Source organism: Kryptolebias marmoratus, linkage group LG10 (assembly GCF_001649575.2).
Source record: "Kryptolebias marmoratus isolate JLee-2015 linkage group LG10, ASM164957v2, whole genome shotgun sequence".
NCBI classification, from domain to species: domain Eukaryota; kingdom Metazoa; phylum Chordata; class Actinopteri; order Cyprinodontiformes; family Rivulidae; genus Kryptolebias; species Kryptolebias marmoratus.
The window spans coordinates 7182148-7199202 of NC_051439.1; the positions used below are offsets into that span (position 1 = coordinate 7182148).

The window sequence follows — 17055 nt, forward strand, 5'->3', positions numbered from 1 at the left end:
AAAAAAAAACGTATACCTCATTGGCCGCTTCAACCTGAAAGGGTTAACGTTTCCTTTTCACACGAGCCCCGGTACACGCCTCACCAAGCTTCTTTGCCGATTAAAACAAAAAACAAGCATGCTGCCCTCTATCGAGTGCAGCGTGTCACCAAAAATATGTTCCCAAAGGAAACAGCAACTCAAACACTGGTTCCACTCTGGCAACATTCATACAATCTTCCATAAACACAAAATACTTTCCATTACTTTAACTTATCTACCAACTTAACCATAAAATTAACCCGAAATGCACAACTGCCGCTGATGGCAGCCACACTAAGAGTATTTGCAGGGAATAATTGTCAGCTACTACCACAGACGATTTTAGTTAAATATCTCTAAAACGCACTGAGACTGAAGGCTGAAGTCACTTAGCTGTGGAGTAAACTGGGTGGACTCCAACTGTTAGTGAGTTGTAGATGTACATCCAATGATTACTTTCTGAGAGGTTTATTAAAATTAATTCAGGAATTAACGAGATATTTTGCTAACAGTAGAGGCAAACAAACACATTGGCAAAAACATTATCATGCCACCTTCCCCGGTGGACAATAAAATGTGATTCCCTCCCCAAATTTTTTTCATGTGTTGTTGATCGACGTAAAATGACCCAATTCTGCATTTCATGGATCTCAGAATTGATATATTAAAAACTAATTATCTGTTTTAATTTTTATTCTGGAAAATGTTCAGGTTTGCTCTCTTGTGAAGGTTAAGACTCAAAATGTTTGTGAATTTTGAATTTTGTCTGTTAGCTAAATACCCCATGAACCAGAAGATGGATTTGACTGAAACTGTCAGAAAGAAATCCTTGGATGAACATGTACAACTGATTAACGTTTGGAGGCAAACTCTTGGTGGAGACTTTTAGTAATCTAGGACCTGGGAAATCCTTAGAGTACAAAAACGCAGCAACTGTACTTTTATTCTGTAATCAAAGCTTTTTTGCTTCCCAACCTGGGAGCTTTCTCCTTTTCAAACTGGAAAGTGAGGAGTTCCAAGATTTAAACTGCATGAGATGCTCCGTTCTTGCAGCTAAATTTACATCCAGATTAATCTCACTCCCCCTCCCAGCGGAGAGTTGTTCAGATCTTTGTTTGCTTGCCTCGCGAGAAAACATACTCCATTCTAAAACTTACGATGGAGCATTTTCCCTCTAAATTTGAAAACCTTTCTTTAGCGAACCAGGCAAACCAAAACCCTAACAACTCTACAGTGGCGTTTTGTGAATGGTACAAACAAAAGCAGACATGCCCCTCCGTCTTCGGCAGCATGCTGGCTTAAATATCAAGAGAAAAAGAAAAGACTGTTTTCATAGTCTTTTCCACTCCATCCTTTTTATTTCAGATATTGTATGGCTTTCCTGACACACTTTTACCATCCATCATACGCTACAGGGTGAGAAGGAGAAAAAGACTGACTAATAGCACCAGTCTACAGGTCACCAGGCTTGTGAATGCTCATTGCAACTCTACAGTGGTCTGGACATTGACTATTACACATGAACACTTTACGTTTGCAAGGGATTGCACATGACACACAACCAAAGCACACTGACAATTTATGACTGTCTGACAGTCAATGGACAACAGGACGTACCAAGAATCAAAATGCTGCACAATAGGTTTGGAGTGTGCTGTATATTTGTTCTTAAATTTGTGTTTGATTTCTTGCTTCTTTTTTCCCTTTAATTAATATTCTTTACGTTTACTTTTAATGCCTGTTGTGTCTGTGAAAGAACTGCTAAAAGCGTGAGAGGTCTGCCTGGTCTTTTTCTGCCTGGTCATGAGTATCATAGTGTAATTAGATTTTATGTGTTATGGTTCTTTCTCAGAAAAAAAGGAAAAAAAAAAGGTTAAATTCACTAGTCCTAAAAATAAGAGCTGGAACTTGTGTATGAGGTTGAGCTGTGCCAACTAGATATAGTTGGGCTCACATCTTGGACTCTGGAGCCCAACTCTTGGAGAGGGGCTGGACTCTTTCCTATTCTGAAGTTGCTCAGGGAAAGAGGTGTCAGGGGTGTGTGGGGATATTCACAACCCCCCGGCTAAGCGCCTGTGTTTGGGTGCCTGGTAAACAAGAGGGTCGCCTCTCTGTGGCTTTGAGCTGCAGGAGGGAAGGTTCTGTCTGTTATTTATGTTTATGCACCAAACATCAGGTCTTCTTGGAGTCTCTGGATGGTGTCCTGGAAGGGGAGCTGCCGTTTGGGGATTCCCTAGTTCTCATGGGAGGCTTTAGTGCCCATGTGGGTGGAGGGGGGTGATTGGGAGGAAAATCCTCCCTGAGCCCAAGCAGTGCTTTCTTGTTGGACTTGTGTGCTAAGCATGGGCTGTCCATATGGACACTATGTTTGCACAGAGGCTGGTTCATAAGGGTATTTGGTACCAGGCCACCTTGGGCCAAAGGCCAATCATCAGTTTTTTAATCCAACCCTCACCAACCATCATAAGGTATGAATCATAACAGGAAAAATTTAATCCCAAATACAAGCAGGAGAAAAGAGCTTCCTTCGTGGGGTGGTGGGAGGCTGCTCCTCCTCATCAAATGGCTTCTGATTAGGATGCTTCCTCAGTATTTCCTTTTGGAGTTCTTCCGGGCACGTCCCACTGGGAGGAGACCCCGGGGCAGACCCATAACTTACTGAAGGGATTATCTATCCTCTCTGGCCTGGGAACACCTTGCGATCCCCCAGGAGGAGCCGGAGAGTGTCACTGGGGAGAGGGATGCCTGGGCTTCCCTTCAGGACCTGTTAACTCCATGACCCAGCCACAGATAGGTGAAAGCAAATGGATAGATGGATAAAAAGATGATATGAAAAACAAAACAAACAACAACAACAAAAAAAAATAGATACTTGACAGCATTGTTGTGTGTGTGTTTCCTTTTTGCATTTCTGTGTTTGTGTAAACTCTGCACCAACACAAAAAGGATCAAAACAAATAAAATATTAATTTAAACATAATGAGCTGTAGAAATTTTGCTTTGGATTTTGTAAGAACTTGTGAGCTTCTTCTTTTGTCTGACAATAAGCATAGTTGGGTGACACTGCATTAGATAACAAAAGTGAAGAAACACCTATTGGCTTCTTTTTATTAGATGTTACCAAAGGCGAGGTGCAAGCAAAAAAAACAAAACTTATGATGAAAACCTGCTCTAATTTAATTTTTTTTATCTTCCACTTTTATCCTTATATTCCTATTGCTAAAAAACAAGCAAACAAAAAAAGCTTTTAGGCATGTTTAATCAGAATTAAGTAAATGCACAGTGTGCATTATGTTCTGTGCCAAAAATGTAATCTATATTATGAGGGGTACATAAGAGAGTATAAACTATAAAGTTAGCATTTATAACTGGTGACAAATACTACTTTAAAAACTGTTTTGTGAATTGTTTCTCTCATTAAAACAATTTACACCCAAACAGGCTGGTTAAAAATAGCAATGAGCCGCTGTATTTAGGTAAAACATATTTTTATATAAAAATGTCTGCTTGCTTCTTTGTGATAAAAGCAAGTTCTAGTCTATTTGTTAGCTTTTCATGCAGATGATGACAGCGTCTGGGGAGGCTGTCATGATGATGAACATGATCTGACTTTACTTCAGTTTTCTGCTTTGACATAAAGTAACACTAACATACGGAGGGTGGTGCAGAAGCAGACAAATAAAAGTTTAGGAAATCAAAGGGAACAAAGAGGAGGCAAAGTGCTCTAAAGGAAATGAAAAGACTGAAACCAGGTAATACAAATGAGAGAATCAGAGAGAGACAAAAGAAATAATTTCAGTACTGCACCTTTCTGCAGACTCATGTCTACCATACGAGGCTCAGCCAGCTCCAGGAAGAAGTTCTTGTTTTTTTCATACTCCTCATCGTCAATAACTTTCACGTGAATAAATTTGCTGCAAGGGGGGAGGAGGATAACAAGGGAGGATAAAAGATGGGGTAGTGAAAAGGTAAGGGACAGAGAAAGACAGAGAAGGGGGGAAGGAGAGGGAGAGAGAAGAAGAGAAAGGTTAATTTGCGATGGAGGGGCACAGGAAGAGCACTGTAAGTGGGATTAATAATCAACATGGAAGAAAGTTAGGAGGCGAATGGTCAGCTTGCTGTGGAACGACACACAGACAGGTTCCTGTGAGCCCATTGGCTAACACGTTCATCAGGTCATCCTGTACGAGTGGGACAGAGGGTAAAAAGAACAAACCTAACCAAAATAAGCAGCGAGTAATTAGTCAGGCTGTAAAATGAGTACACAGATATTTCTCAAAGGGCCAAAAAATGAGAGTGACTGATAAATGAAAGAACCTGTTCTTTTTTCATTTTTCTTTATTTTTCAGTCAGAACTATTTCAAGGAAACAGCTAGTTGGACACTGTGGACTTCATTACCTGTCAAGGCACAGAAGAGGCAGTTAGGAAAGAAGCAGTCCATTGCTGGGTTTATTGCTCCGATTTAAGGCGAGCATCCCTTTAATGAAGTCAAATGTCCAGAGGGGTGAGGCTCCTTTGGAAAAGTGCTGCGTGTAACATCATCACACAGAAACAGCTCAATATGGCACATCAGCCCCAGCAGCACTTTCTCCACTGATCACCCTAATTGATCTTTATAAAGAGTTATTGACGAGTGCAGGCAGTTAGGTGGTCAGCAGGTACCCAGACCTCTTTGTGCCGCGTCGCATCACAGCAGGAACTCCTACAGGAATAGCTTTGTTGAAATTTGTACGAACGTTACGTCACACTTTGTTCGACGCTGGAAAACGAAAACGGGCCCACGACGAGCCACGACACTCGCTGCATCGGCTCTCTCAGGCTTCAGGAAGCACGCCCGGCGAGCAGCAGACGAGCCAGCAACAGTCGACAGTGGCACAACAAGCCCTGAAAGAACGATGACATACTTTATTAGGACTCTGACATCTCACAGCGAGACGCTTTTCATCCTTGCGCAAGCAAAAAATACAGCTTTTACCACGTTATTTGAGGAGCGGATTTGAAAAGCAGCTAATAAGACGAGTGACCAGACAGCAGTCATTATAGATAGCTGTTCATATATCATGTATCAAGTCAAAAAGCAACTCATTCCCTGACATCCCAGTGATTTACTTCCAACAGCATGGCATTCCGGCAGTTTTGTGCCAGTCAACGCACTGACGCACTCTTCACACTGCCATAAAAGTGAAAAAATTACACATAACACAAGCAAATAAAAACTGTCTCTTACACACCCACACAAAAGCATCCTGAACCTTTTTCTCATATACAGTAATATGGTAAGTGAGAGCATATACAGCATATATATTCCTATAGCTAAATCCCCTTCTCTAGCAAGAGGTTTCGTAGTTCTGGATGTAAGGGAACTGTACAATCTAAGAGCCTTTTAACACACCACACACAGCAGAGCAATCCATCTTTCTTTTTCTCTCTCTCTTCCCATCTCGCCAGCAGGGTTTTCCTTTTTTTTTAGTGCCAGGCGACACGTTTGCAGCACCGGCTCTGCGGCCTTGAACAGCACTTCGGTTTCCATCAGGACTGAGAAGGAGAAGCGCTGAAGTTGAATGGACAAGTGGGATCTGTCTCCACGCACACACATATAAACCGCCTAGATGGAGAGGAGGGAGGGGGAACGGATCCACGTTTACAGCTTACAGCCACACAGTTAATCAGTGACTATCAGGAGCAGCGACGTATTCAATGACTGTGGCCTGAAAGTGAGCCGCTGGCTTCAGATCCCTTGGTATTTTCATGCAACAGTTTACAAGAATATCATGTGACCCTAGAATTTGCTGTGAGATCATTTAGGAAAACTTCCAAATCAAAAGTGTCTAAAAATATCATATAAACATCTGCTGGTAGGCACTTAAGCTGAGAGTACACAACAGTAAATCTGTGAGCCATAAAAGCGATGCAATGAGCCAGCAGCTGCAAAATTACTCAATCAGAGATAAATTTTCAAACATTTCTCCTGAGTTTAGCTAGAAGGAAAGGTTTGGTTAGATCAGTGGTTCTCAAACTGCGGGGGAACCAACCCCTATTGGTGTTTCCGTGGCGATTAGGATGGATGGTGTGCCCACTCCTTATTCTTCAGACGGCTCGTGACCCAGATAGAAGTAATGATGAACGGAGTTTATGTCTTTGTTGGAGGAAAAGGTGTCACCTTAATTTAGGAATGAACAGGTTGCACTGATCATGGTGGAGGCGGGAAGATCTGGCATATAAACTGGTTGATGATACTTTGGGAATGGGAATGGTGCAACCTCTGTTTCCATGTTGACTTGGAGAAAAATAACTGTTTTGTTGTTTTTACAGATAATATAGCAAAAATAGACTCATTGCAGCTATAAACACTGTAATAACATTGAACTCTATAACTTCATATTTGTTGGGTTTCTGTGCTCAGATTACACTTGATAATTATGGTTCTAAAAGTCAATTTTGTTGCATTTCTCTCCAGTTTTGATTAACCAGAGGCTGGTGGAGGAGGCTGCTGTTATTGTACTAACAGAGCGGAGGTTCTCTTTGATTGTTCAGGAACAATCTGGAGACAAAATGCCACCAAAACAAGTTAACACTGTTTTAATTGACACAATAATTTACCAAGAGGAAAAAGAGATGAAAAAAATATGTAAATCTTGAGTTGTTTTTTTTTTTCTCTCTTCTTTTCTGATTACAATTAAATTTGACTCATGTTGTTTGTTGTCTTGATGAGCTAAATGGGGGCCTGGGTTAGACTGAAGTGGGTTTCCGTCAATGTTGCCAGATCTCACAAGAGAAACGAGCAACCACATCAACAGAAATAAACCCAGAAGAAGCGACCCACCACCCCTGTAGCCTCACAATAAAGATAAGGAGGCCTTTTAACTTATTTATTTAGCATTTCATTAAAATCTTTTAAGGAAACAGTGTTTTGTACTGAGCACAGCTAAAAGTGTGATGCTGCTGTCCTAAAACTGCTCCAATCTCTAAGCTTTCATTGCAGTTCATATAAATGATATTTGATAAACCATCAGTTTCACATTACTCCATTTTTTACGTGGAATTGTGCTTCTTTTTTGCAAGTGTAAATTTGCATTTTGTGTAAAAATGCAGTGACTGCTGAATGACAGCTGCAATCAAGTTGGTAAAGCTAAAACAAGCAAAACATAAGCTAAATTCATCAGAACAGTGAAAAGCTAAAGTGACAGTGGCAATGAAGTTTAAGTTAAAGAACAGTAGCTAATAGCTAAAACCGACAAAACAGTAGGAAACTGCTAGAATTAGCAGAACAACAGCTAAAACAAGCAGAACATCAGCAAAACTATAGCTAATAGCTAAAACTAGCAAAAGCGTCATTATGTAAAAGCTGAAATTAGCTAAACGAGAAGTGGGTTAGAAAATGGATGGATGTAACTAAAAGCTAAAACAAGCAGAACATTAGCAAAATCATAACTAATAGCTAAAATTAGCCAACCCATATCTATGTCAAAGCTATAAGTACCAAACTGTAGCTATTACTTAAAATTATTAAAACTGTAAGGTAAAATACTAAATATTTATCTTTTTAACACAAAAGCCCCCTTTAGTAGGACAAAACATTTCCTTTGATTATACTCCAAGATGCATGTTGTTTACATCTCTCACCCACTTCAAATATTTCCTGTTTTCCTAATTTTTATTTTAAGTAAAGAAAGAAAACCACCTTTTGCTTTCAGCAATAGCTGTTGGTCTCCAGAGTTTCTGAACTTACAGAGTGTTGTCTGAAAAATAAGGTGATGCAACACCAAGTGGTAAACATGCCCCTGTTTTGCTGGACCCAATTCTAGATACAAGCAGATCAAACATTCAAATTAGGATTCAATGAAAAGAATATTCATCTTGTTGAATTCACACAACAGCTCCCACTACAGTGATGATGATAAGTACTCACAAACCAATCATAAACTCACACACCGACACTCAGCAGACTCATGTAGAGAAATGAAACAACTGATGACCAGCAGTTATTCATCCATCTTTCCAAACATCTGACATCAGACACTATGGAGGCTGCAGAGAGCGTCTCTGTTCATAAAGCACTGGGCTTTTACTGTGCGTGAGTGTGTGTTTGTGAGGTGTAATCAAACACCTGCTGTGCACATAGAAACAAATCAGACTGTTTTCAGGGACTGCTAGTGTAGTGAGCGGTGACTAAATAGGAACAGATTCAGTGTGTTGACAGAAAAAACACTCTGCGGCAAATGGCAAGTTCAACTTAGACCTTACACACACACAAGTTTGTATTTCTGTCCTTATTAAGACATTATATTGACTTCTATCCATTTCTGTAGCCTAAACCTGACCCTTACCCTAAACTTAACCATTATTAGTCCACATCTAACCCTAACCTAAACTGAATTCAGACCTTATCATAAACCTAACCCCTAACCCAAACATGAGGTTCCACTGTATTAAGACTGGGCATTAACCCTTAGCCAAAAACGACTACCAATCCTGACAAGGTATGCTATTATACTAGAAAAAGTCCTTAAAAGGTAACAAAAACCAGGTACAGACACACACACAGTGAGTCATGAATGCATTTTCTGATGTCTTGTCTGCACTGGTTTTCTTTAGAGTCTTGACACTCATTTTCTTGTGCTGAAAGGCTGTAACTTCCTGTTTTCACAGAGGCAAAAAGTCTACTTTCAGAAAAATAAATTCCACTGGAGGGCAGAGATCATCAACCAGAAGTTTTTCGAGGGACATAGAGTACTTTTTAAGCAGACAGCATGGCAACCAGCATTAACCATGTTTCTGGTAACTATAGCCTGTTTGTATTGGCAGTTTAAGTTCTGTTTGATACACTGTTTTATTTTTTCAAAGGGGTTTAAAAAAACTTTTTATTGTCTTTTCAGATTAAGAAATATTATTTGCTAATATGCATGTAAATCCAGGTGCATATATGTTAAATATGTTTAATAAAAATGATAAAATGTATTTGTGATATTGCGAGATGTCACACTCAGATTAAATGTTGTTAATGACCCTCAACTACAACCATGCAAGGCATGAAGCCATACAATGCCAGGTTGACTAGGAATGGGCACCAAGAGTATATAAAGACCCGAGCTGATGAACGGAATAGATCCACCTGAGCTAATGACAACTGGGAGCAGGTGAGACTGGGTGGGGCAGAAAACTCATTAGAACTTAGCTTAGCGTCTCATGATTTAATTATTTTCTTACAGCAGCTTACCAGTTCAGGAGTAATACTGTCACCTAAAAAGGTTCATCAAGCAGGGACACTTGGCCTTCAAAACTCTGTCAGACATCTTCTCATCACTGTCTCACTCAATGTGTCCCTCTCACATCAAACCTTCTTTCTGTATTGTATGACAGAGCTCTGATTGGTTAACACACGTTGTCATCAACCCTCTTGGAGATGAGTTACACTAGGCTCCTGCGGTGAATTGTAGGCAAGTTATTCTCACTTCAGTAGTTTAAGGGCCAGAAGGCATGTTTTCTTGACCAGATATGTGAACCATTAGTTGACAATGTTGCAGTGTTGTCAAAGCTGGGCATGTTTTTGAGATGTTGGACAAAAGAGCCTTTCTGAAGTGACCAGATTGTTTGATTGCCTTGTCTTTGCTTTGGAACAAACCTGTACTCACAGTCTCCATCAAAGAGAGAAAGAGATATACTTTAAAAATGCCTCTCCAAGCAATGTTTTCAACTACTGGGACTCTTTAAAATGCAAACACAATAAGACTTATAAATGTTAATTAGCCAAAAGAACTAACTTTTCCCTTATATTTACTGTATATGTCTGCATGTGGACTTCTTCTAACAATAACCGTTTTTCAGATACCCCAATCATTACTGTACTTGTGGATGTTTCGTTTGGAATTTCATCAATAATGTGGCTAAAAGAAATTAATTTAGATATCTTATCTCAAACAGGATGTTCGTGCATCAAATGCGTCGGCCCTTCATAGGCTGTTTTAGATAAAGGGCGGAGGAGTTTATGGGACTGCAGCCGTCATCGCTCTCTGTTCTTGCTAGACGCCAATGAAGCCACATCAACTCTCTCTTCCTTCTTTACGCCAGCACAGAGGATTGTGCTGTGTGCCTTGCTTTTGGACTTTGACGAAAGTCAAACATCACTGAACTCTCTTTAATCCCAGCAGGAGAAAAGAATGTTTATCTCTCCTCAGCACTTTCTGCAGCCTAAAAGTCAGCATGAGTCTGTTGACTTACCTTGGCTGCAGCAGAACCAACTGAGTTCCTCTTATCTTCTGCAAATGGTAACGACAGCAAACTTTCGACCTTCTCGCACAAGTTTGAAGCACAGCAAAACCAACAAATGTCATGTCATTTTTGTGGAACTGAACTTATCAGCTCCACTGAGGACACAAGCTGTTCTTTTCCATCCAGGGATCTTAGTCAGCTACAAACACTCTGCTGGTCTGAATGGAGATTTGGACATGGTAGCTACAAGCCAAAGACACAGGACCAGAGGCTGACTGAGTTTTTCCTAATAAGCAGCAGTGATCATGAGAGACCTGCAGGTGCTGTGGTCGGAGCCTGTGGGAGTCAAAACCAACAGCAATCTTCAACTAACAGTCCTGACATGGATGGCTTTAAACAGTGGAAACTTTCTCCCGAATAGTCAAACTTCTAAATTTATTTGCTGTGTAGTTATGATTTGTGTCCATAGTAACCTAATTTAGTAACTACTCTGTGGTTGGCAACAAACAGACTTTTTAGTATAACAGTACTTCTTTTATTTTGGTTTTCCTTAATAGAAATAGCTTCCATCTTCTCTCATCCCATTTTAATGGTTTAGACAGAATAACCTAACATTTCGCATTTGAATGTCATTTTGATGATCCATCAACACAATTCATTTTTGACATAAAGTTACGGGACTCATTCATTCGCCACACATCCCCTGATCTGTAAAACATTTACATTTGTAAATAAATCCCCTTTCTCCTAAAGTACGTTGTCATCAGATTTCTTACTTGTGATTTCAGAGCTTCAACTGGTTTTCAGAATCCTAAGAGTGACGAACATGAACAGAGCTAAAGCTAGCTTCCAGTATTATTACTGGTTATGTTTATGCTTATTATTGTTTATGTGTTACAATGAAGACTGTTTTGTATTATAAAACATTATATTGTATTATATTATATTGAATATAATATTGACTTGTACTTTTTATATTGTGCTATGTAAGTGCTACAGGAGCAGAAATATGATGTAAGTATGAATAAAGTACGAAATAAAGAATGACACAAAAAGCCTAACAATACACAATGGAATAAAAGGTGGACCTACATGTAACTAATTAGGAGGAGGAAGGTGTTTTTGGTGAGTTGCAGTCAGCAAATACAGGTTTTGAGCACCTATAAAAGCTGTTTGTTGTGTTCACTATAACTTTACAGCCTGAACATAAGAGGTGTGTAGTTTGACAGGAAATCCTTATAGACCTTGGATGTTGTACCATCTAAGGAAGACTGGGAAAACTGAGTTTGAAACCATAAAAAAATAAACAGAGAAAATAAAAGGGTATGTTGTGTTGTAAGCATGACTGGAGTGCTTATAAGTAACTACTCTGTGCTTATGTTGGACTTTAAAGGCATTTAGAATTTAACTGTAATTTTATTTGGAAGATTTTTTTTGTTTTTTTGCAGGTGGATTATGAACCTTACACTGGGGTTTTACAAAAAGCTTTCAGAATTGCAAGGCCGGACGCAACATTTCCTGCCTGTAGCTTAGGTTGCCACTTTATTTTCAGGAGTCTTGTTGTCTGGTTAAAAAACAAAAACAACAAAAAAAACCCCATATTTTTGTTCCTCACATGGAAAGTTCATTTGCTTTTTTAGAGCAATAAGCTCATATAACGCTGTTACTCACATTTTTTCTTCACGTTGTTGAAAATTAAATGCAGTGGATAATAGAAATTTTAAAAGGTATGGCAAATTAAAAGCTAGTCCAGTCTGTAGTTGCTACACAGAATTACACTTATCTGTCAAAACGAATGAGAGAATGATGTATTGATGCTAACATACAGACGTGGCACTCTTAAGTATTAGTGTGGGAAGGTACTACTGAGTAATGACTGGTGATTAGAGGGTTCACACCTCCGCTGCGCTGAGCTGCCAGAAGACAGCAGCCTCTGCCTTCCCCAGGTTCAGAGTGGATGGCGGAGGGAAAAGAGATAGAACGGCAAAGGAACTGAAATGTAGGTGAAAGTGGTGGTTTGAGCCAAGGAGAAACGGCAGATGTTGGATGTCTATTTATCCCTTCTGAAGCCAAAAAGCACTTTGTGGCTGAAATTTGCTCTAGCAGCCCACCTCCTCTCTTGTTTCCATTCCACAAACACCGAATGGTAGAACTGGCCCGGACGCCTGTAGTGGAGCAACACACGAGAGGAGGTGATATGTGAGGTACCCAATCTCCACGTCTACATTCGTCTCGTCTGTTGGCATCCTCTCACTCTCAAATTGTTCACAGCAAAGCCTTGAACTTTTGAGAAGAATCTGCAAAGAAACTAGAAAACACGACTTTTGATTTCTCTCTACTGTGACAGGTCCTTTGTACAACAAGATTTCTGCTCTAAACTGAAGAGATAAAACACACTCGAAAGTGTCTCTTTTTGTTCCTTTCCTTAGTCTTCTGACTGCTTTAAAGGTGCTGCTCACCCTTATGCAATCTTGTGTCTGAGCACGACTACAGTATGTGTGGAATAACAGCAAAAAAACCTTCTTGGGTTGTAGGATTATAAGGCAGTGAGTTCCTAAACATTTTTTAGCTTGATACCTCATCTACAGAACGCCAGGCATTAGGAGAAACCCAAGCAGATGCAACACCAAAGCAATCAAAAAGCAATATTCATTTTCGATAACTAATTCAAATCACTGCAAAAAAAAAAAATCCTAAATAAAATAAAGCTGGAAAGAGGACGAAAGGGAAAATAGGCCCTGATGCCTCATGGGAAATCAGAGTCTTAATTAAGCAAGCCTGGTTTCTGTCACCAAGCACAGGGATTATGGGTCTCGCTCATTATAGTCCTGATTATTGCTTTTCTCCTGCAATCAGAGAAAAAGCCAGTAAACACATTTCTCAATGATTTCTTGCCAATCTGATAAAAAAAAAGTCACATCAGATTTTACATTCCACACCCTTGCGGCCTCTATTTGCACTCTCCCAATTCTCTTTCCGTTTCTTTTCATCCCATGAAGCAAAGCATACAGGAAAGAGTTACCAGACTGCAGAAATTAGACATTACAATTCCGAATAAATCAAATAATATTTAAAAAAAAAGAAAAGGAAACTCAACAACTTCAGTTGGATGCAGCAGCATGTGTGCAGGGTGTGTAAAGTGAAAGCATGAATTAGTGCAGCAGTGGCAGATGGGGTCTGAATAATGCATGTCTTAAAGCCAGTCCCAGTTTAAACTCAATGGCCAGAAAGAAAACATCCATTTGCCTAAATTTATCAATTCGTCCAACGGTTCACAAATCTCCCTTTGCCTCCATTCAAAAAAAGAAAAAAAAAAGAAAAAAGCTAATAGCTTCCATGAGTGCTTTAACAAATATAGAGTTAATAATTTATAGTGAATTACTGTGATAGTAACAACTTAATGACTCAACAAAATGTACTTACTGTCAGCAAAATGTCTTCATCTTAAAGAATCTGCAATCTTTTTGGTTTTTATGTGATTCAGTGTTTAATGAAAACTCTCTCTAGTTATACAGTATTTAACTTCAGATATAACAACAAACATACTATTGTCAGACATCATAGTCGCTGACTTTAAAAAGGACAAATATATCTACTTTGTTGTGTTTCAGAGAATATAATTAGGTGGCTGAAGTTACTACCAACTTAAAAGCTAAAATGAAAAGGTTTCATACATGTCTATTAAAATATCTCAAAAGAGAAGCCTGTGACAGGGAAAGAAAGAATGGGATCAAGTGTCACAAAACTTCCTAAAATCCTCTGCAGAGAAATAAACTGTAAAGACAGGCTTTATGAGAGGACTTGGGTTTTGTAATCCTGTTGTATGTCGACCAAAGTGTTTCATTAAAACCTCAGAAAGTTGCGTCAGCTTGTGAAAAGGGGCCTATTATGTCTCCAAAAATAGCCTATTGGCGACTTTTAGGAGACAGAAGTGATTACACAAGGACTGTGTGCGTTTGTGTTGACGTAAACGCATAAAAGCCAAATACCTGCTTCTGATCCAGCTGAATGTGGAGCCAAATTCATGAAAATTAAGTGTAAAAGAATTTTGCCAGCAATTTAAATAACGTATCTTATCTTAAAATACAGCACAGAGAGAACAATATTGACTAATATGTCAACTGATGATGTAAACCTTCAACAATACATAAATCTGCACGTCATGCACGCAAAGTATTTCATAAAAAGAAAGATGCTGAGCTGCAGCTGACAGCGGAGGAAGTGTGAGAGGTCATGCCACCAGATTGATTATTAAAGTACATGACTTTACAATATCTGTCAGAGGACAAAAGCAGCAATTTTCTCACCAGTAGATGATACACAGACCAAAACAGATAGAAAAGTGAGGCCTCACAGTGAGGTGAATGCTTCAATATGAAACTCCTGATGAGAATACTGCCAGGTTTATTAGAGGAATCGAGTCTTGGAGCTGGATAAAGACACATCTTCCGAAGACCATGGCAGGACTGCAGCTGTCCCTCCACAGGCCTGTCTTTGGCTTTAACATTGACACTTGGTGTCACCCAACTTATATTCCTCTCTCATTAAAGCCTTCCTAGTCGGCAGCTGGTTAGATTACACTGCATGTTAGATTTAAGCAAGAGATGATCAAATGCGCCCTCAATGACAGGATACCTCCTTCTGATCGTGTGATATCCACACGATCACAAGCCAAGGACTTGAATATCTAATGCAGCCAACCTGCTCCCATTTGCTGCACTTCCTCTTTCTTGTTGTCATGGATACAAAACCCATTTTGCCAGCCCAGCTCCTCTGAAACTGTGACACATGACACACAAGTATTTTTTGTAAAACATAAACCTTTGCTATTTGTTTCTATTAGTGCATTTTCAGAGTTAAAGTGTACAGTAACTGTCCCCGAAGGGAATAGAGTCCTAACAGGTTTACCTCTGTCTGCTGACATATAGCCCATTACTTCATCTGTGTGCCCACACACACAGACACACACACACACGTAAACCTCAGCAGCTGCTGAAGAAAAAGAGGACTGTGCCAGCTTGCTTCCCTTGCTGTCAGACCCAAACTTAGTAGCAACAAAGGAGGAAAACGACATATCATCCCTTTGTGCTGCAACTGTAACTCTTTCCTTTTCCAACAGAGTTTTCACTCCAAAAATGAACAATAAAATGAAGAGAAACAGGAAGATGATCCCTTTTTAGCCCTTTATACAGTCAAATAACAATCAATTTGAACTTTAAATCAAGGATGTTTTATGTGGTTTTGCAAGGAAGAAGACATTTTTAGCAACAAATTAATATTTTTGATATTCATATTGTTTTCATGCAGTAAGATTACCCATTTACATGTAAAAAAGGTTAAATCCAGCCTTCTACAAATATAAATAAGTTATATCACCAATGCCAAAAAAGTTGAGACTGTGTAAAATGTAAATAAAACCAGAATACAAAAATTTGCAAATGTAATGACTCCATATTTTATTCACAATGGAGCATAATAAACATACCAAATGTTTAAAATTGTACCATTTTTAGAAGAAAGAAAAAACGTCATTTTAAATTTGATTTTGATGTTCAATTGTCAATATAATTTTGGGTTTCGCTTTTTGCAAATTAAACGTTTTTATTTACATTTTACACATCGTCCTAAATTGGGGTTGTACTTTGACTGATCAACTTTGGAATTTCAATAGAGAGCTCAGTAAAACCAGGAATACTAAAAAGACATAATGCACAGCGGCTGAGAGGAAAATCTAATTTCAGGGGAGGCAAGAGACTGTCACTGATCTAAATGAAAAGCCCAGGCTTTGGTGGAAGGAGGAGGAGCGCCGGTCGACTCCACTTGTCATGCCCCTTACAATACTGTCTTCATAAAAACATGCTGACTGCCAGCGCTGAAGGAGAAAAAGACTAAATTAGAGGATGAAAAAGGAAAGAGGATACTCAAAGCTGAGGTAGAAAAAGAAGAAGGAAATATTAAAAACACAGACGGCTTTGCTCCTTATTTTCTGTGCCAAGAGCAAGGCGAAAGGGTGAGAAAATATTTTTTTAGATGGCTGGTGCAGGCCCCAAGGTCCCCCCTCCACAAGGACACAGTGTGATAAAACACTCAGACAAGATGCGTCTGATAGAGGGCGACAAAGAAGGGAGAGGAGGAAGAAACAGAGGACGCAGTCAGAACAGCAAAATGAAAGCTGAAGCAGCGCCCTGACGGGGCGAAGGAGATGGCTGGGCTGGGGGCGAGAAATTCACGAGGGCTGTTCTGGGTGTCAGGTGTGGGTCCGTGATTGCACAGAGAGCCAAAACCAGCCAAGACAAACCGCCCGCAGCTAAGTGACAAAAGCAATCATATATAAATGACCTGAGAGAACAACAAGCTTCTCTTTGACTCTAAGAACAAAACTTAGGAACATGGGATGCTGAAATGATAAAAGCACAACCCTTCCTGTCATTTATAGAAACAGGGCAAACGGGTGAAGCTTCACAAATAAAAGTCAGGCTGTCAGTGTTGAGTTAAACACGTTCCTCTGTAGGTTTTATCACTCAGGGCTTTAAGATTCATGTTACAGGCAGGAATTAAAACAGGACTGAAGAATCAAAAAGGAAAGAATCACTAATCAAATAACAGTGTCCACTCCAGATATAACACTTTTGCATTTTATGTCTAATGATGTAACAAACTTTTAATGGTTCTTTTTGTATTTGGTATTTACTAACTGGTAAAAAAAAAAATGCAAAAAAAAGAAATCCAAATAACCTGACTTCATGCTCCAGTTTTATTTTAAATTCAATCCACTGTGAGTTAAACCAAATTTTAGATTGCCATATAAACGGGAATAATTTAAC

General features: G+C 39.4%; 1 protein-coding gene across 3 annotated transcripts in view; it reads right to left on the minus strand.

The window, feature by feature from the left end:
• Positions 1-17055, minus strand: part of slc8a3 (solute carrier family 8 member 3) — a 138414-nt gene that overhangs the window by 49520 nt on the left and 71839 nt on the right. For 2 of the 3 annotated variants that reach the window (XM_017415824.3, XM_017415815.3), the window contains exon 3: positions 3829-3935. The exons of the other annotated variant lie outside the window; for it this stretch is intronic. In XM_017415824.3, coding sequence (XP_017271313.1) covers positions 3829-3935 — 107 coding nt within the window. The remainder of the gene's footprint in view (positions 1-3828; positions 3936-17055) is intronic. 3 annotated transcript variants of the gene reach the window in all.